General features: G+C 40.6%; 3 protein-coding genes across 7 annotated transcripts in view; 1 reads left to right on the top strand and 2 right to left on the bottom strand.

Moving 5' to 3' along the window:
* Nucleotides 1–6,073, bottom strand: part of gnal (guanine nucleotide binding protein (G protein), alpha activating activity polypeptide, olfactory type) — a 38,049-nt gene extending 31,976 nt beyond the window's left edge. The window contains exon 1 of the mRNA XM_010885753.5: nt 5,299–6,073. Coding sequence (XP_010884055.1) covers nt 5,299–5,692 — 394 coding nt within the window. The 5' untranslated portion in view covers nt 5,693–6,073. The remainder of the gene's footprint in view (nt 1–5,298) is intronic.
* A 4,687-nt stretch (nt 6,074–10,760) lies between these two features.
* On the top strand, nt 10,761–24,260 carry elovl2 (ELOVL fatty acid elongase 2). The gene is made up of 8 exons (XM_010885755.5): nt 10,761–10,967; nt 16,403–16,466; nt 17,968–18,155; nt 19,964–20,041; nt 21,349–21,520; nt 22,567–22,691; nt 22,780–22,914; nt 23,423–24,260. The coding sequence occupies exons 1-8, from the start codon at nt 10,965–10,967 to the stop codon at nt 23,546–23,548; spliced, it is 891 nt and encodes a 296-aa protein (XP_010884057.1). The 5' UTR covers nt 10,761–10,964; the 3' UTR covers nt 23,549–24,260.
* Nucleotides 24,251–26,258, bottom strand: part of sycp2l (synaptonemal complex protein 2-like) — a 15,334-nt gene continuing 13,326 nt past the window's right edge. For all 5 annotated transcript variants that reach the window (XM_013139688.3, XM_013139690.4, XM_013139691.3 and 2 more), the window contains one exon: nt 24,251–24,526. In XM_013139688.3, coding sequence (XP_012995142.2) covers nt 24,512–24,526 — 15 coding nt within the window. In that variant the 3' untranslated portion in view covers nt 24,251–24,511. The remainder of the gene's footprint in view (nt 24,527–26,258) is intronic.

Genomic DNA, 26,258 nt, shown 5'->3' with positions numbered 1-26,258 from the left:
GGACTGGAAAAGAGCCCTAAAAATACAACAACAAAAATAATAGTTCAGTGTTATTGTTCTCGGTTATATTATCCAGCAGTTAAAAGCATTGTCTTTAATCAGAAGCAACATGAAATGCCACAATATAATACTATAAGAGAATCCAAAGGTGTAACTACAACATAAGTTCCAACCTTAGAGAACCAAAAGCACAATGCAAATGAGATGGAATACAGTATATGCAAACAATTTCCTAGGTTTGCATATTAGTGTCTATGATTATGACCGTAACATACCAGCACAGATAGAGCTGTATTCCAATGTGAAGTGGATATCCATATAGTGAGGGCCAAAGACAACCTATTAATGTGTTAGGAGGGGGGGGGGGCTTTAAAGGGTAGGGGGGATAAATAAACAAATGGAAAAGGAAAGCATTGAAGGGAGAATGAATCATTAAGTCCTTTCAAACCCAATCAGTCAACTCATCCAAAGACAACATCTGCACTGATTAAAGTGAGGTAGATGTGTTTGACCATTTCTTTGGTAAACTAGACTTGGATGGATCAAGAGTTAATCAGAACAATTCAAAGGCTGATTTGTTTTAAAATGGAAATGAAGAAATCACATATCAGAACATGGCTCATACCACAAGTATTGTGGGGGCAAACTGGCAACTGTAAGACCTCTAAGAGATGCCTAAAATAACATTACCAACCTCCAGAACAATGAAAAGATTAGCAAGCGCAAATAACCTTTTTATAACAAGATATAAAAAGGTCAAGATATTACAGACAGGTCAATGTGACCCCCCTAGAAAAGAGTGAAAATCCTGGGATCCATTGACCCTGACCCCCCCACCCCCAAATAAACAATACAAATCAACACTGTTGTGTGCAAGTTTGTGCTGGCTTCCCCGACCCAGTCTCTAGTCTCTTACTGTGTCTCCCTTCAGTGGCCATCGATGGATAAGACTTTCTTCACTGTGACTTGTTTTGGTTGGTGTCACCTTAAAACATCGTTAACAGATACAAGTGAGGATAGTGTTAAGTGTTTGGCACGAGGAGCAACAAAACTATTCTGAAGGAAATCAGGAGGAAAGATTTCCCATCAGCTCATCCGATTCCCTCTAGGGTCAGAGTGACCCATTGACTATTGTCTTAATTTGCCTTCTGTCTCCCTCTTGTGGTTCACGTGAACACCATATAAATGTGAACGTGTGCGTATTTGTTTAGCACAAACTCAAATCCAGAGCAACTTAGAGGAACAACTGGGGCTAAGTGTATTGCTCAAGGGCAGCATGGTTAAGAATACCGGCGTTCTTTAATAGATACACAAATGTATGTGTCATGTTAACAAGACACAAAATGGGAAAAAATCCTTCAATTGGAGAGATGATATGGAATAGTACAATAACAAACTGTCGCTTTGTTTTATGATTTCAAAACACTACTGTGTTGTACCTCAATTAACACACGTTTGGAGATATTTTGGCTAGTAGAAACGTAAAAAATTGCAAATTAAAACTGACCAAGTGGGTTTGTTGAGTGATCGGTATTGAAAAAGGTATACCCTAATTATGGTTAATAGTTAGTCACTTTGAGGTTTTCAAGGTCCTATGCCATTTTATGACAGTTTTCCAGTGAACTGAGTTTGGAATATAACTGTCCTTTGTCACACATAACTGGTGTGGGGTGTTTTGTTTTGGTTCAGGGCGAACTTTCAACTCTTTCGGGCAGCTCTGGGATGGTTTCCGCAGGACGTTGGGCCAGATTTGGAAAACGAGAGTTAATATCTGGGCAGAAAACAGGACGCACATTTGATCCCTGGAGAAAGGCAGGTGTGAGGCATATCCGTTGAGGTCATAGCTGGAGGTTGGTTCAGAGATATATTCTGTCTGAGTGGGACACGAGACCGAGAAAGTGAAACCATTCATTGGAACAACATACATAACCCATAGAATAAACCCTTAGCACAAATGGCTACCTCGGTCTAGGTGCGATCCTGTTTTTTGCACTCGATTTGTAATCTTTGGGAAATGACACAGAGTTCAAGGAGTGGAATGTAAAAGCTGAACGGAGGCTGGGAACCAGACTGGGGTTACACATCACTCCGGTAGTAATTATGTAACGGATGTTATAAATATCTGGTTGCTGGACTGGTGTCAGTTGGAAATAGATGCTAAATAAACATTTAATGCTAGCCAAAACTGCGTACCACGTCCATGTCATGAGTAAAGTCAGTTGACATAAGCACATAAAAGACAAGCATTTTATGTAATCTGTTATATAATTATTATGAAAGCCTCAAGGACTGGATGTGGTTTTCGCACAAGTGTAACCAGCAGACATTTTAGTATTGAGTTGTTCATTCAATAACATTTACCTGTATGCATGTCTGTAGAAGATATGTTTATGTCTGTAGAAGATATGTTCTACAATTGAATTATGATGATGATGACTACATTCGCTAGAACAGGGGTAGGCTCATAGTTTTAAGGGACAATGGTTAACTGTAATCTGTATATTGATAATTAATGAACTGACAATATTGTTGTACCTTTATTTCTTTCTATTTCCTGGCGACTTTCACAGAGCAACTTTCAATAAAGATTCCCCTGTTGTTTTTTCCCCTAAAAACACAGTGAGCCACCAGTCGCTAACACCTGTGCTAGATAGTCCAAAACATTTCTGTTAAGAAACGTTCATTTCTTAACAGAAATATACTTAACTTTGGTGATACTTAACTTTGGTGATACTTTTTCAGAAATGGTGCTACTTGTATATCCACTCAGGTGAATCAGAACTCCATCAGGACACAGGATATCTTCTAGACTGACCTCTAGCCATTTGCACAGAACCTGAACCTGTTTGAGAGCAGCTCTGTTCCATTTCCCGAGCTAAAGTAACCCAGATTTCATTTGAATATGGGCTAAAAATAGCCAGTCTCTTAAGCTGTCTCTCAACGCTACTCTGATATGGAATAATAACCGGGCCGACCTGCCCCATAGCGTGCAGAAGACATACCCAACACTTGAAATCAAAGTCCATATTCATAAGCAATGGATAGTTCTGCTGCTTTTATCATTGGCCATTGGTCAGCCCTGATAAAAAGGATCCCAGCAGCTAAAAAAAATATAGCTGAGATTATAAAGCCATGCAACAGGGAACAAGGTGGGGAAGGCTTTATGGGACAGACAGTCTGCAGAAATAGCCCAGACTTTGGACTATTCCCAACTTGACACCAGAACGAACCCTGCTCGGGTGAGATGGACTGAGACATCTACTACAGGATAGTTTGATGCTGTTGTTCAGACAGAGACTACAACTAGTCATAATAGTTTCATCCCAAGCCCTTATTCACAGTGTGGTATGCTAGCAAGGTAATGCAGTCATATTTGTGCAACTGTGATCATGGCCACATGAGCATGTCTATAGTGGAAGGTAGATTAAATTGGAATCAGTGCTCAAAAGCAGGTGCAAATTATTAGAAAATAATTAGTGTAACTTGGGAGGGTCCAGCCTACCAATAAGATTAGATGCTAGGTATGGTTTGCTGTTAACCATATGGGTGTGTGGAAAAACATAATTCCAAAATCAACAGACATATCATAAGACAGGTAAGATGTCCATCAGTCTGGGAGGAGTTGCAAAACCGCTTCCAATGGATTTGAAGTACATAATTCCACTGTCTGACAGATCATCTACAAATGGAGTAACTTTGAGAACACTGCCAATTTACGTAGGTATGAACATGGTTCTTGCATGAAAAGGAGAAATCTCAGGTTATGGAATGAGTCAAAGCCCAGATCTGAATCCTATTGAAACGGTTACAAAATATATAAATATCACCAGTATTATTTAAAATTCAGGCTGCAATAAATGTATTAGGAGAAACTGAGCAAATTACACTGTCTCTGGCTGCCATGTTCCAGGGCACCAGCAGGCCTGGTGACACAGCCTAATGCTATGACCAGGTAAATAGCATGAGAAGGACCTTGTGCTCTTTGATAAGCATGTTCTCAGGATGCTGAGATATTACCATTGTGAGAGTTACAGGCAGCCTGGTCCCAGACCAGATATTGCACAGTACAACCAGTCCAGACTAGGTTACACAGGAAGCTGTCATCGTGAGTCAGTTAGAAAGCACTGATTGGATAAGTCTATGTGGATGCATGAACTAGGTGTGGCAAAGAGATGTCCTCCGTTTTATAGGTCTGAAATGGTCTGATACAGATCATAGTTTCAAAGTTTGCTTGATTATTTACAAAGCTCTCCAGCAAAAATGTCCACCATATCGAACATCACTTATCAAAGTTAAACCATAAAACACAGCACGAGAACACAGGATTGGCCAGTACTATATACTGTATGCCAAAGGTAGCTGCTGAAAAACTGTAGGTAAATCTCCCTTTAAAAAGGCACCACTTTATTCCAGTCAGATAATTTATATTACTGAGATTCTAGAAGTATGTGAAATTGTACAGTGTTATATAGAAAAAAGCCATCAGCAGCAGGATCATCTCTAACCACTCAGAGCATTGAAGCCAATGGTTCACTGGCTTGGGTATTCGCCCAGGAAAGAAAAGTGGAACAAACAAAATATTTAAATTGTTTTAATAAGGTATTGCAGGACTTTTGTACTGTATTTGGCCAACACTACATATTTAAGGGGGCTGAATCCAGGAACTACATGTTGTGTCGTGACTAAGAACAACCCTTAGCTGAAGTATTTAAGCAGTAAGGCAACTCGTTTTTTGGTATATTGCCAATATACTACAGCAGAGCACTTTGTCCAGCTACTCTATGGCTAGAAACAGGTCTTAGCAAGGGTCTATTGGCCTTTCTTCTGAACAAATTTCAAGATTGAGACACAAAGAAAGATTATTGCATCTCCAAACTTGTGTTATACGTATAACATACAAGTCCAAACATAAAGACAAAACATTAGAATGAATATTCATGAAATACACTTTGAGATGCGCATAGGGCCTTGAAACCTCAGTGAGAAACTATTAACTAGACTCTTATTACCAATCACCAACTAAGCCACGCCCACAGTATATTGACCTGCCCCACATGGTCATAATGTCAAATACCCAGCCTCAATAAATCATCAGTTTTTACCGGAAAACACCGAAATACGTGACCCAACGCCTGTAACCTAGCAGCTGGGTCATCCAAATAACCACACATTTTACAGTGTAACCGAAGTCACGACATCGAAGACGGTGATGATAAAATGAAATGTTGAAATCGGGGAACTGATAGAATTTCAGGGGACCGCAGGGCTTCTCAATCAATTTGAGCCAGTAACACCTACCAAGTAAAAGCAGACGTAGGGTTTGGTGGTACTCCCGTTTCTGCTCCTTCAGAATTTGGTCGATATGTTTGCTGAGTTCCTTCGCCTTTTGTAATAGCATCTCCTCCTCCGACAACTTTTTCCCTTTCTTTTTGCCGAGCGTCTTCTGCAGCAATTGTTGACTCTGGAAGCGGTCAGCGGCCCCGTTGCCCCCATTCCTTATTTGCGTTTTTGCGGATCGTTTTGTTTTGCCGGCGCCCCATTGGCGACACCAACAACCGTGGAGCGGTGTAATGTCATCATATGCCGCTGTATCCTCGTGGTCAAGGTCCTTGGAGCGTACAGACCAGCCCAGCGGTAGCTCGGTGTTGCCGGTTTCGTCAAGATTAGGACGCAGGCTGTAGCACAGTCCCATCGTGGGGATTTGTTCCGTTAGTAAATTGGAAGGGGAAATGTCCGGCGAAAGGCTCAAAATTCCTTGGCAGACAGTAGGCTACCTGTCCTTCTGTACTCATTGCAGCATTTCCATTTCCTGGGAGGCGCATGTGGAATTCCAATTGGAGTGTTGATCTAATTACGGTTCTGGACTTTCCCCATGTGTGCCATTTTGCATTTTGTCCCTTCCGTGATCAATTCCTGCCCTTAGTTGGTCATCCGATTCTGGAAAGTGGACAGCGCTGACCGTTTTCCTAGCTTACCGTAAATAAATACATAGCCCAGCCCAAAAAATATAAAACGTGGAGTGTGTCTGTCGCTGGCTCTTGAATACTAAATATACGAACTCCGTCTAGGAGCGGCTGTAAGCTATTAAAGAAATGTTTGCGCGCCCCTCATGGAATGAGGCGTCTGCCTTCAAATCACTACTGGTATGTTCGTACCAGGAACAGTAAAAGCACTCTTGCAATTGCTCAAATTCTCTTTTACAATAGCCCAACTCTAAATGTTTTGATAAAACACATTATATATGCAGGAGCTATATGAAAGGAAATACAGTAGGCTACATATCCGTAAAATATAATATTGTAGGCCCAATAAGACAGAATATTAGCTATTTTATGGGAAATGATAAATGTCCTGGCACTATACTCAACCTCACATACAGCCAAAGTACAGAAAACAATAGAAACTGAAGAGCTAGAAATAATATTTTAGCAAGAATTATCATGAGCTTTGTTTTTCAGGGCTGAGAGTGCTCTATAATCAAAACTTGAATGTTGACACTACAGCTTTTGGGATCTTAGACTAAGGAACAAAATATTAAAATGTATTTTTTGAGAAGAATGTCCCTTTTTAAGCTGGGGTCCCGAACGTTGACAAACTAATGGAAGGGTGTGAAGAAATAACTAATCTCAAATTAATCAGCAGAGCTTTTAAAGCAAGGCCTGACCACTCAAGATATCAGATGATAGTTTTAACCATGTTTTGAGGAAATGTAGTGTGTTTCAGTGTTTACAAATGGTGGAGTAAAACAAGCAAATTTTGTTTAAAATGTGGAATACACTCGTGGCACATTTTAAGTAGCATCATTCAGTTATTGGCGGTTAAAGCATCTTAACTGTAAGTGCCTAGCTCAATGGCAGAATGTCTTAGGTGAGAGAACCACTCTCCGGTCACTAGTTTAGTTTACGTTTGTAACATGCCCAGGAATAGAAACAGAAGGGAATTACTGTAACAGTGTCATCACATTTTGTGGTGATATTAACATCTTATGAACACATGACAGGCCTTGCAGTGGATATACAGTAAAAACATAATGCACTACACGTGTCTGTTAAGCGTTAAACTTAAGTGACCCGTCTCACTGCAAACATGAATCTGGGTAATTGTGTGGACCTACAACATCACCACAGACCAAAGGTTTTTCCTCAAGGTCAGACTAAGCTGTCAACCTCGAATGAAGACCTTTTATGGGGCAGGGATGAACGATTCAGACTGTGCAAAGTGTAACAACACCTTGTCCCACTAACTACTGATAGGGGGGGGGGGGGGGGGGGTGATCGCCTGATTTTCTGGTGAACTTTACTCAATGGAGATATTGATAAGGCTGAGTCTACTACCTTGACTTGACTGCAGTGTGTGTGCAGCGAGACTGATTGCGTAACACTGGACAAGCTGGGATGAACTGCAGACTCTTGAACTGATAGGAAAGCCAACCTGGAATCAAATGGATTTACTATCCTACGTTCACATGAGTGCCAATAATTTGATTTTAGACTAATTGTGGAAGTAGGCCGACTATGGCTTATGTCATGTCAAATAGATTTAGTATACTACATTTACATGAGTGCCAATAATTTACCGTCTCAATGCTTTAATCTGCGTGTCTTAATCAGTTTAAGGTCCAAATCAAATTAAACACACACTGACTAATATACCTGTTGGGTTATTCCTGAATGAGGGTTTAGCAAATTCATGCTTCCCCTTAATATTTCTACTTCACAACTAGATGAAGAAGTATTATTTATCCAGAATGGCTGTAAGTATTTAAGCTAAGCGAAGTGCATCTTGGTTTGACAGTAAATTGATAGGATAGTACATAAAATAGTTGTACCAACACACACAACATACGTTCACATATAAAAATAAATAAATAATGAATGCAACATGAGCGGGAACACCAAAGCCACTCAACAGAGGGCAAAATTCAACCACTGGTACAGGAACTAAAAACTGTCAGGGACCCTCTAGCCTATGTCTAAACTAAAATGTTAATCTAACATAGGCAACAATGTGTTCTGTGTTTCCTTGTAACCATGAGAACCAACAAAACCCCATGGTTACCCTTGGTCCACGGGTCTTTGAAGAACATTAACACTTTAATGGCTGGTTCTTGAACTGATTATGTTTGGTTTAGACCACAGTATAGAGTGTGTATTCTGTGATAATATTTTCACATATTCTTTTTCATTTTGTTCATGTTCTTTAGGGGGATAAGTGTCCAATCAATAGCACCAATGGTGTTTGGTAAATCTGTGGGATGAACAACCAATTTAAATTAATTTAGAATTAGCACAGCACTGGCAGTCATTTGACCTTAGCCAATTGTCCCTGCACTTGTGTTGAGTCCTTTTTGCTATTGATGATGACCAAGAATGCAATAAAGACATAAAAATCCTAATAAGACAGAATATTAGCTATTTTATGGAAAATGATAAATGTCCTGGCACTATATTCAATCTCACATACAGCCAAAGAACAGCAAAACAATAGAAACTGAAGAGCTAGAAATAATATTTTAGTAATATTTGAGTGTGCTCTATAATCAAAACTTGAATGTTGACACGTACAGCTTTTGGGATCTTAGACTAAGGAACAAAATATTAAAATGTATTTTTTGAGAAGAATGTCCCTTTTTAAGCTGGGGTCCCGAACGTTGACAATAACAAAGCCAAACTAATGGAAGGGTGTGAAGAAATAACTAATCTAATTTTCACATATAATAAGACAAATAAGAAAATCATAACTATTCAAGGTCCAATTCATTGTTAGCTGTTAAATGATGTAATATGACTGTTCTTGTTCTAATCTCAAACCAGAATGAACACACGCCGGACTTGATTGAGTTCACAGGTGCCGAAGCCACCACAAGGAGTTGCTAGAGTGCAACGAGCAATGGCAATCATATTTGATTACTAAATATCAAAAACCCAGAAGGTGCAGGTTTTTCGCAGAACACCTATGAACACCTTTTTTTAAGGAGTTTTCTTATCTCAGTGCTGAGATCAAACTTTGGTTAAACAGTCAAATGTTGCTCGCCAGGTATACAGAATCCTAAATATATATGGAAGACTAAATACACTGAACAAAATTATAAACGCAATACTTTTGTTTTTGCCCCCATTCATCATGAGGTGAATTCCAAGATCTAAGACTTTCTCTATGTACACAAAAGGCCTATTTCTCTTAAATATTGTTCACAAATCTGTCTAAATCTGTGTTGATGAGCACTTCGCCTTTGCCGAGATAATCCATCCACCTCACAGGTGTGGCATATCAAGATGCTGATTAGACAGCATGATTATTGCACAGGTGTGCCTTAGGCTGGCCACAATAAAAGGCCTTATCAATTGGGGCCCCCTAGCAGTTGGTTATGCCTAGAACCGGCCTTGCTACTGCCTATATCCTGCTGGAAGCATATTATGAAGGCCTGGATAAATCTAGCTCGCCATGGTACACCATTCAAATGTGTCATGAATTTATCCCGGATTATTAGAGAAATAATTTTTCTCGCAAAACATATTAATATTGTGGGTTAAATAATCTCTTTTAATATCCAATTTCAGGTCCCTTAAAAATATGCAGTCATGCTGATCATCTAAGGCTATTTGATTTAATACTAAAGCTTTGTGGCTGTCATGTAGAAATACTCTAACACCAAGTCTGAATGTAGTTATGGCAACACTTGGCACTATGCGAAGTGTTTTCAAATCTACCCCCCGCAGCTCGAAGCTACATGCACTGGTTGATGGACATTTTTGAAAGAGATTCCGGAGGTTTGCTTATTCAAACGAACATGGCATTTAGCCATGTTGGTGTCATAGAGCAAGTTTATCTTTGTTATTTTTAGTGCAATGGTCTTATACAAACAAGAAGTACAACACAAGGCGCATAATTTGCTTGGTCCCTAAGGATTATTCATATACTAATAACATCGGAGTTATGTGTTAAAGAGTGTGTGTGTGTGTGTGTGTGTGTGTGTGTGTGTGTGTGTGTGTGTGTGTGGTGGTGGTGGTGGTGGTGGGGGGGGGGGTGGGGGGTTATACAAAATCATGCATTTTTATACTCCACTGAAATCCATTTGGGAGGGTGGTGGGGTGAAAAATACGATGCCGGAATATACCTAAATATACGTATTCTATATTATCGCTTGACAAGGCAAATTGATAGCAATAGCTGCATTACAGTGGAGATTGGATCGTTTATATCCAATTTCGATGATGAGTAGTTGCTCTGCAGAGCTCCGTTCGGTCATTAAGGTTCATTTTTTTCCAGGCACTGCGCCAGGATTTTTTCTCTCGGGGGGCTAAGAGGGAGCTTGACCAATACGTGTGGGAGCTAAGAAAATAGTCTATTTTCATGACTTCAGATAATTAAGGAAGTTCTCATTTTTAAAATACTAAAATGCATGAGGGGCTGAACTGGGGCTTCGCAGATTTGTGACGTGGCCATAGCCCCACTAACCCCGGTGTAGCGCCGTGGCTGTTTTTTTCCTACCCGCAGTCTACGCTCTTGTGTCATCCATCCAGTGGTTATTTCACGCATGACTACCCAATTCAGTATCATCGCCATCTATACAAACAATGCCTTTGTCCCACCCATAGTGTATTCGTCCAGTCAGGTCCAACCTCGGCAGCATCCAAGGTATGGTTCGATTGCCATACCGCGGCTGCTGGAACCGCGCCCGTTTTGTCGCGCGTCTTGATTGGCCACAGCCTCTGTCTGTCTTTTCAGCATCCCCCCTATCGCCCCGCATGCCTGTGGTGTCTTCACAGACCGGCATATGACGCGCGGTACTTCGTGGGTCTGTGGACGCGTGCCACAGGAAGCTATAAAGGCGGATACATAGAGACCCTGTGCAGCACACTTTGTCTCTTCCAACCTCTCTTTCCAGGGTATCGTGTCTCACGTCCTCAACGTTATTTGACCTCTGCGGTTGCAAATATTGGGCTTACATCCAGCAGAAAGACATGGTAAGATCTAAATATGTAGAGTGGCTGTAGCCTACTGTCGGCATGTACTGAAAATGTGTGGGCGTCAACTGATGTTTGGTCCATGCTGTCAAAACATTCGAGGGGTAGATACCTTGTAGATGTGAATGTATTGTGTCTTATTTCTCTGATTCTAGTGATTCTATTTCTTAAAACAATCAAGAAGGCATGGGTACCTTCCATTGCACTCTAATTTGAATTATAGGCTGGGCAACTCTAATCAGGTCACTACTCTGGTTCCATATTTATTACAATTTCATTGATATAATTGACCTAGTTTAGGTTGTCAGGAGGGTAAATGTGAGAATATATTAACTTTTAATGAATAGGTGATTTAAAAGATCTGGCTTTTGTGTAGGCTACTATTGCATGGTTTGGGCAATTGACCTGATGTGATGTCAAGATAATTTTGTATGAACATTTATACAAAAATCCGCTCATTTCTAAACTCTGTTTGGCATCACATCCATTTATCATAAAGCAATGTATATGATAAATGGATGTGATGCGAATGTATATGTTTACAGTTTTGGCAGGTTTAAGGACGAAAATGTCATATGGAGTAAATTGACATTGAATTTGAAAATCAAAATTGTGAATTGCTTTATTTCATAACATAACCGTTAATATTTTATTTTGGCATGCATTTACAAAAGTATAGGATCAAATAAATACATATTTTAAAAAATGTTTACCTAAGGAATTTCTTGGTAATATTAACCATACATTTGAAAAACACAAATAGGTAGAAAATAAAAAAATAGACAAATGTCATATGGTGGATTACAATAAAAATGGCCTTTTTTAATACAGAACCAAATCTTTCCAAATGTAATGGATCCTCCAATTCATCAGATAACTAAATCTCCAATGTTAACCAAATGTCCTACACACATCCACATTTAATATCTAAATGGTCTGGATATTTTTTGAAATGTCATATGGCGCAGCCACAAAAATATAAATGAAATCTAGTTTATATGTAAACAAAGATGATGTATTTACACATAAAAACACCTGTCAATGGAGCTACAGCTGGTCTATTTTTTTACAGCTTTTTCTCCATTCTCCACTAATTCTCCATATTCAGTTTTATTGCGACATCTTCATCAGATTCGGGTGAGTTGTAGATCACGGCAAACTTTACACACAAGAATCCATGCTAAGCCATTCACGTTTTCCACACTCAGGCACCTGATGACCTCAGTTAGCTATGCAGTCTTACAAGCCACCTGAGCGAGTTGCTAGAGTGCGACAAGATCAGGAAGTCTGTACTGGAAATCCTTGCCCCCCTCCCCTCACCCCGCAATGCTGCTCAATAACATTTTTCTTCAGTTAGTGGCACAGCAACGGTTGAAATCTAGAACGTGGTGGTCAGCTTGGTGCTCTAGCAACTCAGTTTTTGCCTACGCGTGTAAAACAACATGCTGGATATTGTCATTCCAATCACTGAATATAGCACAAATCTATGTAGTCAGGTAAATATAGCCAGGTAAACGTTGCCAGGTAAATAATAGCAATTAAAGATAGCCAGGTAAACGTTGCCAGGTAAATATTGGCAATTAAAGATAGCCAGGTAAACGTTGCCAGGTAAATATTGGCAATTAAAGATAGCCAGGTGAAGGTTGCTAGGTAAGCATTGCCAGGTAAATGTAGGCAATTAAACATAGCCAGGTGAATGTAGCCAGGTAAACACAGCCAGGTAAATACAGCCAGGTAAACAAAGCCAGGTAAATGTAGGCAGGTAAACAAAGCCAGGTAAATGTAGCTAGATAAAAGTAGGCAGGTAAACAAAGCCAGGTAAATGTAGCCAGGTAAATGTAGGCAGGTAAACATAGGCAGGCTAGCAACGTAAATATAGCCATGGAAAACTTCAGCAGGTAAACATCAGTAGGTAAATATCACAAAAGGTTAAGAAATGTTCCAATATTGCAAGTAAATATTCCAAAATGTCTGCTATCACAGTCTCCCAAACATTTTTCTTCTCATGCCATCTCCAATGCAGCATTCATGCCAGGTCAGAGTTATAATTATGAGTTGGCAGAGTGTTACCTGTCACTTTTGCTTGTAGTACGTCTTTATTACAAGTTTTAGGCATGATATGAAAGTGGGATAAAACCCAATCCACCTATCTGATTCCACCCGTACTAATCAGCCTAGAGGTCGTAATTGCCCTATTCTACATAATTAAAATGATAGGACCAATGACATGACACATGACACAATTAATACATAACACAAATAAATTAGATTATTCTTAATAGGGAAATATGAGCAAATAATTTGTCTAATGACAATAGTTTTTATACATATTTCAGGGCAGCAAAACTATTGGAGCAGATTAATATAATGTCCAGATGAAGCGCTGAAATACGACTGATGTGTCGTATTTGGTCACATATCCCTGATATGTGACTAAATTAAGCTTGTGACTGTACAAACTTGTCGGATGCATTTCCATGCTACCAGAGTTACGGATAATGTGGATGCTACTATAATTACGGATAATGTGGATGCTACCATAATTACAGATAATGTGGGTTCTAACATAATTACGGATAATGTGGGTTCTAACATAGTTTCGGATATGTTACTGATAGTCAGTAGATGATCTGCAGACCATTTATTGAAACACCAAAGGGAAAATAAATTGTCACTGACTAATACATAAGGAGTTGACTAAAGTTGAAACTAATGACAAACTTGGAGACTAACAACTATAACGAGAAGATTTAGGACTTGATTAAGACCACCAACAACAAAGAACATGGTTAAAAAGAACACAAGTACCACATGATGTGATCCTCTCAGCTCAGTTCAATGCAGAGGAGAAACACTGAGTGCCACAGAATCGGAAAGATGTCAATGAGGTGGCACCAAAGTGCTAAGGACAGGTCACCAGGTGTGCTCCTCTCTTCTGTGTCAGAAATCCAACACTATAGCATTGTTCTGTAGGGTCATCTCTTGACAGGAGGTGGATTGAAATATCAGTATGGCCCACATTGTTGTTCTTCCCTGGTCGCCTGTCCTCCTGACATTTGTTACTGTACACCACAGTGGGATCAGATCAATAAACATTAACGTTCTTGAAAGTATGGGCTGTAGAGTCAGGAGGTGAAGAGAGGAGAGACAGAAGGAGAAGAGAGGAGAGACAGGAGGAGAAGAGAGGAGAGACAGGAGGTGAAGACAGGAGAGACAGGAGGAGAAGAGAGGAGAGTCAGGAGGTGAAAAGAGGAGAGACAGGAGGAGAAGAGAGGAGAGACAGGAGGAGAAGAGAGGAGAAGAGAAGAGAGTCAGGAGGTGAAGAGAGGAGAGTCAGGAGGTGAAGAGAGGAGAGACAGGAGGAGAAGAGAGGAGAGACAGGAGGTGAAGAGAGGAGAGACAGGAGGAGAAGGTATTCCCCTCGTGACCTTTTCACCAGTGTCCGAGGGAGAGAAAGATGGAGGGAGAGTTAGAAGAGAGGGGGAAAGGATGAGGGAGAAAGAGAAAGGGGAAGGGAGAGTGAGAGGTGGAGAAGAGAGAGAGCGGCAGAGAGGGAGAGGGTGAGCGGGTGAAAGAGGGAGAGAGAGGGAGAGAGGTTGTTTAATGTTGGCAGTCTTAATCGAGTCCTAAATCCGGGAGAGTGAGGGGGGGAGAGAGGGAGAGAGTGAGCGTGTGAGAGAGGGAGAGAGTGAGCGGGTGAGAGAGGGAGAGAGTGAGACATGCAGAAGGAGAGGGATGGGGAGACAGGGACCAAAGAGCAACACAAAACTCTCTTTGCAAGTTCAAAGTTTGACATCATGACCCTTGATACAGATTACTGTGACTTGACAAACATTCATGCAAAGAAATGCTGAGTTGTTTGGATGACCCAACTGCCGGGATGAAAACACTGATCGAGTTGCTGATGCTGAGTTACTGAGCTTGTTGTATTAGAAGACTGGAGGCATGTCTTGGAAGAGGCGGGGCATTCAAAATATTGATGTTTGTTTATAATTTCCAATTCCTGTTCAATGCCAACCATGGTAAAGGCCAGCAGTTTATAAAGGCCAATTCCTGGGAATGTGTTCATTTCCATGTGTTCATTTATGGCACACAAATAAACCAGGTGCAATCCTATCCCAGCACCGAAAGGCACAGAATCTAGCATTATTCACGTCTTGTAGAGAAAGTGTAGTTTGCCTTCCTAAATGTGCACATCATTAGTTATTGATAACAGTGAAAATACATTGAACCAGTCGAAAAACTAAATAAAATCATAAAAGGATTTTTGTCTTTTTAAATTTGCACACACTCAGATATTCCATGATACGCGGTAATCACCCAGAGCACAGAATGTTGAAAATATGTTAATTTTGGTTGAAAAGACAGAGAAGACATTGAAAGAATAATTGCCCCAAAAAATCCCGCGCCCTGCCCCTGATATTTTCTTTGAAAACTTACTCTAAAATGCTGATTGGCCAGGTCATTATCCTCAGTCATGACATCATACTTTGGCATACACCTCTTAAACAGTCTGTGTGAGACGCAAATTCAGGCGTACTTTCACCAGTGTGCACAAAGAAGAATATAGGAGTCAACAACATTGATTACAGAACAGCACATTCACTTTTATAAGTGTGAGTTTTTATGAAAAGACACACGTTTGGGCAATTTCTGGTTATTCCCATGAAAAAAGCCTTCACTCAAGCAATTTTAAAGAAGTATCAGGTCACCTTCCACATGATGGCCTGTTCGACACCTCTGCACTGTCTGTACTGTCTGTACTGTCTCCACTGTCTCCACTGTCTTTACTGTCTGCACTGTCTGTACTGTCTCCACTGTCTGTACTGTCTCCACTGTCTGTACTGTCTCCACTGTCTGCACTGTCTCCACTGTCTGTACTGTCTCCACTGTCTGTACTGTCTGTACTGTCTGCACTGTCTCCACTGTCTGTACTGTCTCCACTGTCTCCACTGTCTGCACTGTCTGTACTGTCTGTACTGTCTGCACTGTCTCCACTGTCTGTACTGTCTCCACTGTCTCCACTGTCTCCACTGTCTGTACTGTCTGTACTGTCTGCACTGTCTCCACTGTCTGTACTGTCTGTACTGTCTGTACTGTCTGTACTCTCTGTACAAAAGGATATTTGAGAGTAAAGAGAATATTAGAAGATATATAAGTAGAAACACTGAATATCATGTGTTGTCATCTGATTATGCTCAGGTCTGGGCAGGACACCATACATCATTGCATAACTGAAGGTCACTTGTCTGGGGTGTAGAGCTTCCTGGACCTGAGGGAAAGGACAGAGGGGCAGTGGGAGGTTGAAAACAGAAAAACTGCATAAAATGGGTTCTACAACGTATGGTTTATTATTCTGCTAAATGTGATGAAAAAGACACAGACACAAATACACAAACAATGATTGCAAGTGACTTCTCTTTCTATGGTTTCAGGACTATATTGAAAGTTTGGACAATCGGTTAAATACATTTGTGGACTACCTGTTTGGGGAGAGAGGTATGTAATTTCTGAAATCTGAAAATATGGAAAACACTACAAATACGCCTGTCAGGAACAATAATATGTATTGTCAGGCCACAGGGTGACATCAGCTGAAGTGTGACATTACAGAGTCCTTCAATGCTCGCCTCACACACGTGTATCACTCTAGATCCAGGTCAGATGTTATCAGAAAGACTCGTCTGAATACTAAAAACCTCCACAGCTGTGGCTTATCACCTTAGCATTGTTAAACGCAGTGTACACTACACAGGGTGTCAGCTAGTACAATATACAGATTCAATACCTCTGCAATGAAGCAGTCTGTTTATTATTAAATATGCAATTCATTATCTCCACATTTCTGGTCTAATTTAGTTTGTGATAGGAAGTCTTTTGTTAGCCGCTGACATTTGTATCACTATGGAAGGTTTGCAATAAAACATTGGGATTCTGTCTTGTCATGCACTTTCAACGCCTCTGGTGAAAACCAAGCTGTCGTCTCTCTCTCAGTAAGAGCCACAGGAAACGCACATCCCCAACATTACCGATGGAAATGATCGTTCAGCCTGATTAGGTCATAGAGAGTGACATGACTAAGACAGCGACCAGACAGCAACATTTATTTTTATTTTGTTATTACTGTTGCATTATCCGGTTCAAAGTGTATATGTGGCATATGATTACGTAGAACGGTGTTGTCAGATAACGCTATAATAGTTGGTAAAAAAGTCACTCTTCAGTGTTATCCTTCATAGAATTTATAATGTATCAATAATCAAATGAACACTGTTGAATCAGTTTGTGTTATAACAGATAGTATTAGGACAGTAACTGTTTCTAATCTGTTAAATCAGTTTGTGTTATAACAGATAGTATTAGAACAGTAAATGTTTCTAATCTGTTAAACCAGTTTGTGTTATAACAGATTGTATTAGAACAGTAAATGTTTCTAATGTGTTAAATCAGTTTGTGTTATAACAGATAGTATTAGGACAGTAACTGTTTCTAATCTGTTAAATCGGTTTGTGTTATAACAGATAGTATTAGAACAGTAAATATTTCTAATATGTTAAATCAGTTTGTGTTATAACAGATAGTATTAGAACAGTAACTGTTTCTAATCTGTTAAATCAGTTTGTGTTATAACAGATAGTATTAGGACAGTAACTGTTTCTAATCTGTTAAATCAGTTTGTGTTATAACAGATAGTATTAGAACAGTAAATGTTTCTAATCTGTTAAATCAGTTTGTGTTATAACAGATAGTATTAGAACAGTAAATGTTTCTAATCTGTTAAATCAGTTTGTGTTATAACAGATAGTATTAGAACAGTAAATGTTTCTAATCTGTTAAATCAGTTTGTGTTATAACAGATAGTATTAGAACAGTAAATGTTTCTAATCTGTTAAATCAGTTTGTGTTATAACAGATAGTATTAGGACTGGTTCAGCCGTCATGGTTTGAGTGTTGCACTAAGCTGTGATTGGATGATGATGCCCTCTCTTCCTCCCGTTAGATACCCGGGTACGAGGATGGCTTCTGTTGGACTCGTGCCTCCCCACCCTCTCCCTCACCATCCTCTACCTCCTAGCAGTTTATCTGGGGACTAAATACATGCGGAACAGGACAGCGTACTCGCTTAAGGGGATCTTACAAGTATACAACCTGGGTGTGACAATGCTGTCCCTCTACATGCTGGTTGAGGTAACGTATGTTCTCAATTTTAAAGATATTGCTTCCGGCATATTTTATGTTCTATTGGACAGGGCAGTGGTAAAAGAGTTGTTGCTGAAAGAGCAGTGGGTTGGATTCAAACCCATACTGCACAAGAGGCAGTGGGACAGAACAATGCATAGACCACTGGACAGACTACTGGACAGACCACTGCACCTCTCTAGGCCACAGGCAGTGTTGAAAGAGAAGTCTTTAGATAAGATGGGACTATTCATGCCCTTTGTAATCTGGGTTGTGTTGATTAGGCATCAAACAGAAGAAACTGACTGAAACAGGGAAAGGCTTCTTTAAAACAGGGAAAGGCTTCTTCTAAATAGTCCTTTTAATTTTATGTATCAATTTTATTTTAAAGGTTGACCCGCTGGTCCTGTCCCATAAAAACACACAGTAACATATATGGGACAGATGTCAGTTAAACCACTGTTTTAGATTTTTTTTCTCCATTTGGCTAAGTTGTCCACCAGTAAGAAATCAATGATAAAAGACAACCAAATATGTTTGTAATTGGATTTAGGTTTAGTTGTGTGATTATTTAATTTTTTTAAACTTTATAGCAGTTATAGAGTAGCAGTGAAACATCCATACAGCTTCATTCTTTGTAAGTAATCAGTGATGTCATGAGGATATGCATTCAGACTGGCTTAAGTTGGATATAGTATTGTTGTGAATGGTGTACTGTGAACACCTGGTAGCATAGCCTACCTGTGCATTCTGCCTCCCAGTCTTACACTGCCGGGCCAATGTAGCTTCTATAAATTATTCACATTTTAAAAGAGACCATGCTTCAAAAAGAGATGATGCTTCAAAGTGTTGTTCCTTCACTGCTCTGAGTGTCTTGTGTGTGTGCGTGGTGTGTGTGTGTGTGTGTGTGCGCGCGGTGTGTGTTTGAATGTTTGAAAAGGCCATGCCCCATGGAAAAACGGGAAGGTCATGGTGCACTTTTTTCAGGGTAAGAGAGAGAGGAAAGAAAGGAGGAAGAACAAAATGTGGAGGGATGAATGGATGGAGAGAGAATGGAGGCACAGAGATGGAGAGTAGTGAGGAAGTGAATGTTGTGTACATATCTCACACACAGCTTCCTTTCCTGGTCACCCTCCCCTCTCCCTCTGCCTCCCTCTTGTCTCTCTCGGTCACCCTCTCCTCTCACCTCTTTAAAGTGTTGGTGTCTCTCTCTCCTCTTTCTCCTGTCGTCCCTCTCCTGTCCCTCTTTTCCTGTCTCTCTTCCTCTCCCACTAAGACCTCTGGGTATGGACCCATCTGCTGTCTCATATGACACGTTGTGCAGTGGGCCAGAGGCCAGCTCTGGTCGCAGGCTAGATGAAGGAGAGCAGGATCATAAAGATAGACTGCAATCCCTTTTGAGACAGACAGCCACTCTAACACAATACACAGTTATTGATAGATTACAATGACATTTCAGTAATTTAGCTGAGGCGCATATCCAGACTGACTTTGCACTATTATTGGAATACATTATTATGTTTTTCTTTTAAAGACATCACTCTGTGCCGGGCAATATCCCCTTTGTTACCCTGGGGCATTGGGATTAGGTATGTAAAGTTATGGTTAGGTTTAGGAATAAAAGTGAAATTGTTGAGGTTAATGTTAGGGTTAGGTCAAGGTTAGTGTAAGGGTTGTTTTGCACGGTCCCCTCCATGCAAAACATAATATAACAATGAAAAAACAATGTTACTCCCGAAAGGTCATAAAAACATGCTGTGTGTTTTGCGTGTGGGATGTACAGTATCGCAACCTTGACTGTGATGTTTTGGTTGCAGCTCATCTGTGCTACGTGGTCAGCAGGCTATCGGCTGCAGTGTCAGGGACTCTACGAGGCCGGGGAGGGAGACATCAGGGTGAGTGATGTATCTGTCATGGTGTATCTGTCATGGTGTGTCTGTCATGGAGTCTGTCATGGAGTGTCTGTCATGCTGTCTGTCATGGTGTGTCTGTCATGGAGTGTCTGTCATGGAGTGTCTGTCATGGAGTCTGTCATGGAGTGTCTGTCATGCTGTCTGTCATGGTGTGTCTGTCATGGTGTATCTGTCATGGTGTGTCTGTCATGGAGTGTCTGTCATGGAGTCTGTCATGGAGTGTCTGTCATGCTGTCTGTCATGGTGTGTCTGTCATGGAGTGTCTGTCATGGAGTGTCTGTCATGCTGTGTCTGTCATGCTGTGTCTGTTATGCTGTGTCTGTCATGGAGTGTCTGTCATGGAGTGTCTGTCATGCTGTCTGTCATGCTGTGTCTGTCATGCTGTGTCTGTCATGGTTAGTCTGTTATGCTGTGTCTGTCATGGAGTGTCTGTCATGGAGTGTCCGTCATGGAGTGTCTGTCATGGAGTGTCTGTCATGGAGTGTCCGTCATGGTGTGTCCGTCATGCTGTGTCGTTCATGCTGTGTCTGTCATTCTGTGTCTGTTATGGTGTGTCTGTTATGGTGCGTTGGGACGGTGTGTCTGTGACGGTGTGTCTGTTATGGTGTGTCTGTGACGGAGTGTCTCTCATGGTGTGTCTGTCATGGAGTGTCTGTTATGGTGCGTTGGGACGGTGTGTCTGTGACGGTGTGTCTGTCATGGTGTGTCGTGGCGGAGTGTCTGTCATGGTGTTTTGGGGATGGTGTGATGATTGTGGGGTGTTGAGGTTGGTGTCTTGGTGATAGTGTTGATGATGTGTTGGTGTATTGTTGGTTATGTGTTAATGATAGTGTATTGGTGATGGTGTGTTGGTGTATTGGTGGTTGTGTGTTAATGATAGTGTATTGGTGATGGTGTGTTGGTGTTTTTGTGATATCACAACGTTGATATGACTCCTGTCTCGTACAAGCAACTCCCAACAGATTGTAGTGTTGCAGACCGTGGCATGTTTTCCTCCCAGGCATCCGTGCTGAGCCCTTATTTCCATGCAGCACATCCAACTCACTTGCTCCACTGACGACATCAGTTAGCTTCATGCAGTAGCCTGACCCGCCCGAGGGAGTCACTATAGTGCAATGCAACAAGAACAACCCTGCTGAGAAGGCCGAACGCTGCTACCTACCTCCTTCCAGTTCAACGCATGGCTTTATGATAGGTTTAGCTGGTGTCTGAGAAGGGCCCCAATTCGCCCAACTCCTGTTGCCTTAGGTGACCGTTCCTCCCAATCGTCTCTCTGTACTCTCCGGCAGGTGGCCAAGGTTCTGTGGTGGTATTACTTCTCCAAGCTGATCGAGTTCCTGGATACCATCTTCTTTGTGCTGCGGAAGAAGAACAACCAGATCACCTTCCTGCATGTGTATCACCACGCCTCCATGTTCAACATCTGGTGGTGTGTTATGAACTGGATCCCCTGTGGACAGAGTAGGTTCAACCTGGGCAGCGTTCAGTGTGATGAGACGTTCCGGATTGTTAGGCTTACGGGGAAACAGTGTAAACAACCAGATGAACATTTGGGAGAGGTTGGGTTGTGGATTGATGAACAATATAAGCAAGGCTGCTGTCCTTTAAGCCACTCTACGCCTCACCTAACAAACAGAAGGAGATGTACCATAAAGTCTGTTCAGGAATGTATTCTCAACAAAAATATATACGTTATGTGCAACGATTTCAATGACTTCGCAGAGTTATAGATGATATAAGGAATTAATATATTGTTCTTTAAATAAATGAATGAATCCATAAACTATGGATTTCATGTCTGGGAATACTATAAAACAGTCAGGGATCTTATGTTTTATTTCATGGAACATCAAACCAACACTTTACATGTCGAGTTTACATTTTTGTTCAGCGTACAAGATTTGGGGAAAAGTTTGGTTCAATACAGACCGCTCAGCAACTCAGCGACCGTTCAATGAAACTGAACATAGCCCTTCTCCAACCTATGTCACTGTTGGAATGAATCCTTGAAAATATCTCAGTCTAGAAACGGAAAGGTGTGCCAACTGTGTATCAGTGGCATTAATGCACTTGTTCCAGCATGGTGAGCTGCACTGAGGCCAACACCAAGAATGATCAATCCTGATTACCTATTTGGAGTTATCACATGACAAACCTGTTGATCTGGAGGGACCTGCCAATGAAGTTGGAAGTCCCATGTAATTGGCTACATTAAAATGGCAGATATTCTGACATCACTGAAGTCAGGTTTTATTCTCCCCTCTGAAGACTTTTATAAAGTGCCTGTGAATAGCTGTATCTTACACGGGCAGATAAATGCTGATCTTTTATTTACTAACTGGTCTTTAGACCAGCCTGGGAAACACCTACCAGCTACTAACACCTACTCTTCAATTATGGCCAAAGTGGGGAGTTTGGGTTATGCTGAATATGCGAACTTAGCTCAGGCAAGTTAACAAGCTCAAACACAATGTACTTGCTGAATTTCTCCGACATGTTCTTTCAAGGTTTCTTTGGGCCGACTCTGAACTGCTTCATCCACGTGTGCATGTACTCTTACTACGGCCTATCCACAGTCCCCTCCATGCATAAATACCTGTGGTGGAAGCGCTACCTGACTCAGGCACAGCTGGTGAGTGCCCCGTGCTTCTGGCTCACTGTTGGTCTGCAGAGCAATGGTCTTCAGTGTCTACATGAACGTGATCTCTTGTTGTACCCAGGTCCAGTTCATACTGACCATCACCCACACCCTGAGTGCCGTTGTGGTCCCGTGTGGCTTCCCCTTCGGCTGCCTCCTCTTCCAGTCATCCTACATGATGACCCTTGTCATCTTCTTTGTCAATTTCTATATCCAGGTACGGTAAGAACTAGGGTCAAGTTTCACATCCACTGGATATAAACTGGGATGTGAACATTGACCCCTTACATTCGAGTCATGGACTACATACACACTGTACTCCCATTACCCAAATTCCCTCTAAATAGGCATTACAAATGTCTATGAAAATAATCAGGGTGTATGATATATTCTTTTTTATTAACCAATTTTATATAGTAAAACCTGTAAAATGAAATGAACAACCCTTCCCTACGTAAAAAAATAAACAGCCCTGCATTTAAAATTTTAATCACCAATATATTGAGCCTCAAATTTGGTTTTAAATATTATATTCTGTCTGGGCTTTTGTTGCCTGTTCAGACTGCAGGCAAGAAAATCTGATTCAAATCAATTATGGGACATTTCACAAATTCCCAATGTGAACAAAGACAATAGTGTTCTTTACATTTGGGTTTGATGGCTGAATGCTTGTTGGTTTTTCAAATGTTCTTGGTAGTTGACCAATACAAATGTTTGGATCCCAGACCTACAGGAAAAGACAACCCAGAGAAGTCAGGAAACTTGCGTTTGATCAGCGTGACAGCAAGTCCAGTCACCAAAATGGTCACTCGGTCTCAACAAACGGTACCAGCTTCAAGAAAAGCCAGTAGTCTGGACAAGGCTGTCAAGATGACAACCAACTTCAACAACCACCAGAATCTATATATGCTGTGACACTACGCTATAAAGCTACAAAACAGGGAGAAACTTCAATGTTGCATTTTGTATAGAAAACATTGTTCTTTTTTGTATAGAATACATTGTACTTCATTTTTGTATCAAATATGTTGTTTGGTTTCTTTGATGCTTTATAACGAATATGTGTAATACTGAACGCATGGGATGATGTGCTCACTCCTGTTTAACTTCCAAGTGTTGAAATGCAAGTGAAAACTCCATCCATTCCTTTCCACACAGGAATCCTTAACACTGAGAATCTACACTAGTGCATAGAAATTTCCACCACTTTGTATGACATTTACTTTGTTATTAAGCCATATGGTCTTTATTGAATATAGCCCCCCCCCCCCCCCCATGTATATGGCGTGTACTCACCACAAATATCACTTGAGCATTCACACAAATAATTGTCAAACTAAAGATGCCTTAGAAACACTGCAAAACCTTCTACCTGTTAAATCACAATGTATTCGAATGTCTTAGTTTAAAGGTGCAAAATGTGCTGTTAAACATCTGGTTCTTCAGAAGAAATTAACATTGTCATGTCTTTCGTGGACTTTATACATTGATCGAGAGCTGTAACTATGGATCAATGAATGTCTTATAAACAAACAAAATAAAAGTACTTGAGAAAAAAAAGAATGCATGTCTCTCCTGCTTTTGTATCCAAGCATGTAATATTCTGCCCATTAACTTCCTGCTATCAATCAGTTCATCATATTTTAGCTACGTTTAAGATAGTCTGCAGATCTTGTGGAGTGCCTGAAATAAGACTTGTAAGATGGGACCTGTCAATGAGCCAGGTGTTAAATGCCTTTACTCATGTTCAATGTCAGTATTAAAGTCAGAGGTGGGGGCGATGGAGAGCATCCAGCATCTCTGTCAGCACTTCTCTATGATGAAGGCTCCTGAGGAAAGAAAGAAAATAAAGTTAAAAGCTTTTTTTTTTTTTTTAATGGATCTGCTTTACTCCTGCCTCCTCTTTGCTCTCTGGACTGCTAGTGAATAAGGTCAGAGGTAATCACGGAGAGGTGGGGAGGAGGAGACACGTTTGCTGAAATGTGCCTGTGTGAAATGAGACCATCAGGAACTTTCACCTTAATACAACACGGTGGTTGCCAAATGAAAAATATAACTAGAAATGAATTAACGACTTGATAAAAACAGAGTGGAAAAAAATGTTAGACTACATTTTAGTTAACTCCAAATCTGGTTCGACGCTGGGGTGGCACATTTTGTCCCAGTTTATTCTATGCAGATAAAAAGATTTGCCAGTCTTCACAAAATTGTGTTGCTGGGATTCTCAATTTAAACAATTAAGTGGTCAACCTACTGGGTTTCGATAAAAAGCAAGGAATGAGTATTGAGAAATGTTACTACTCTCAAACTCATTGACAGAACTACAGTATAAAGCCAGTCCTGACCATCTAAGATATCAAAATAATATCTTGGATGGTCAATAGTAGTTAATAATGAGTCAATAATAGTTTAAACCATGTTTAAGTGTTTAAAATTAACATAGTTCACAACAGAGTAAAAAAGGGTATAATTTATTTTGGGTTCTGATGAAGTATTACAAGGTCAAGCGTTATGTAATATTGTTATGTAATAATAGCATATGTAATAATAAGGTTAAATGGACAAGCGTATATCATTAACATATGTGTATGTAGAAGCTGGGATGCTTAGTTTTGATTTAAAAAAAAAACATTTGTAATCATTTATTTTCCTGAATAACCTTTGGCACTTAAAATGCAGAGTCAGATTTGTTTTCTAACGCCCACACAATCTGAACACTGGCAAACGGCATAGAGCCAACCCCCTTCCTCTGATGAACAGTCATTGGTCTATCAGAAATCAGATCATAGTTGTGACCTTTGCAAAGTAGGCCAAGGGTTCTGTCACACCTGAGCAGGATGAAACGCCAGGGTCTTCTTTCAAACATTCCCCATACAAATGATCTTTAGAATTTCTGCCATTTCAGTGTGTCATTGTGACCTCAATTATTATTATTTTTTTTTATTGACCTTGACTGGAACTTCTGTAGTAGGACACAAGTATCCTTGATAAAAGGTGACTGTGGAAATGGGCAGGACATTTCTATTCACTTACTGTAAATACAGTGGGGAGAACAAATATTTGATAACCTGCAAAATCAGCAGTGTTCCCCACTTACAAAGCATGTAGAAGTCTGTAATTTTTATCATAGGTACTCTTCAACTGAATCTAAAACAAAAATCCAGAAAATCACAATGTATGATTTTTAAGTAATTAATTTGCATTTTATTGCATTATATAAGTATTTGATACATCAGCAAAGCAGAACTTAATATTTGGTACAGAAACCTTGGTTTGCAGTTACAGAGACCATATGTTTCCTGTAGTTCTTGACCAGGTTTGCACACACTGCAGCAGGGATTTTGGCCCACTCCTCCATACAGACCTTCTCCAGATCCTTCAGGTTTCGGGGCTGTCGCTGGGCAATACAGACTTTCACCTCCCTCCAAAGATTTTCGATTGGGTTCAGGTCTGGAGACTGGCTAGGCCACTCCAGGACCTTGGGATGCTTCTTACGGAGCCACTCCTTAGTTGCCCTGGCTGTGTGTTTCAGGTCGTTGTCATGCTGGTAGACCCAGCCAC

Source organism: Esox lucius, chromosome 21 (genome assembly GCF_011004845.1).
Source record: "Esox lucius isolate fEsoLuc1 chromosome 21, fEsoLuc1.pri, whole genome shotgun sequence".
Classification (NCBI taxonomy): domain Eukaryota; kingdom Metazoa; phylum Chordata; class Actinopteri; order Esociformes; family Esocidae; genus Esox; species Esox lucius.
This window is presented reverse-complemented; position numbering and strand designations above follow the sequence as displayed.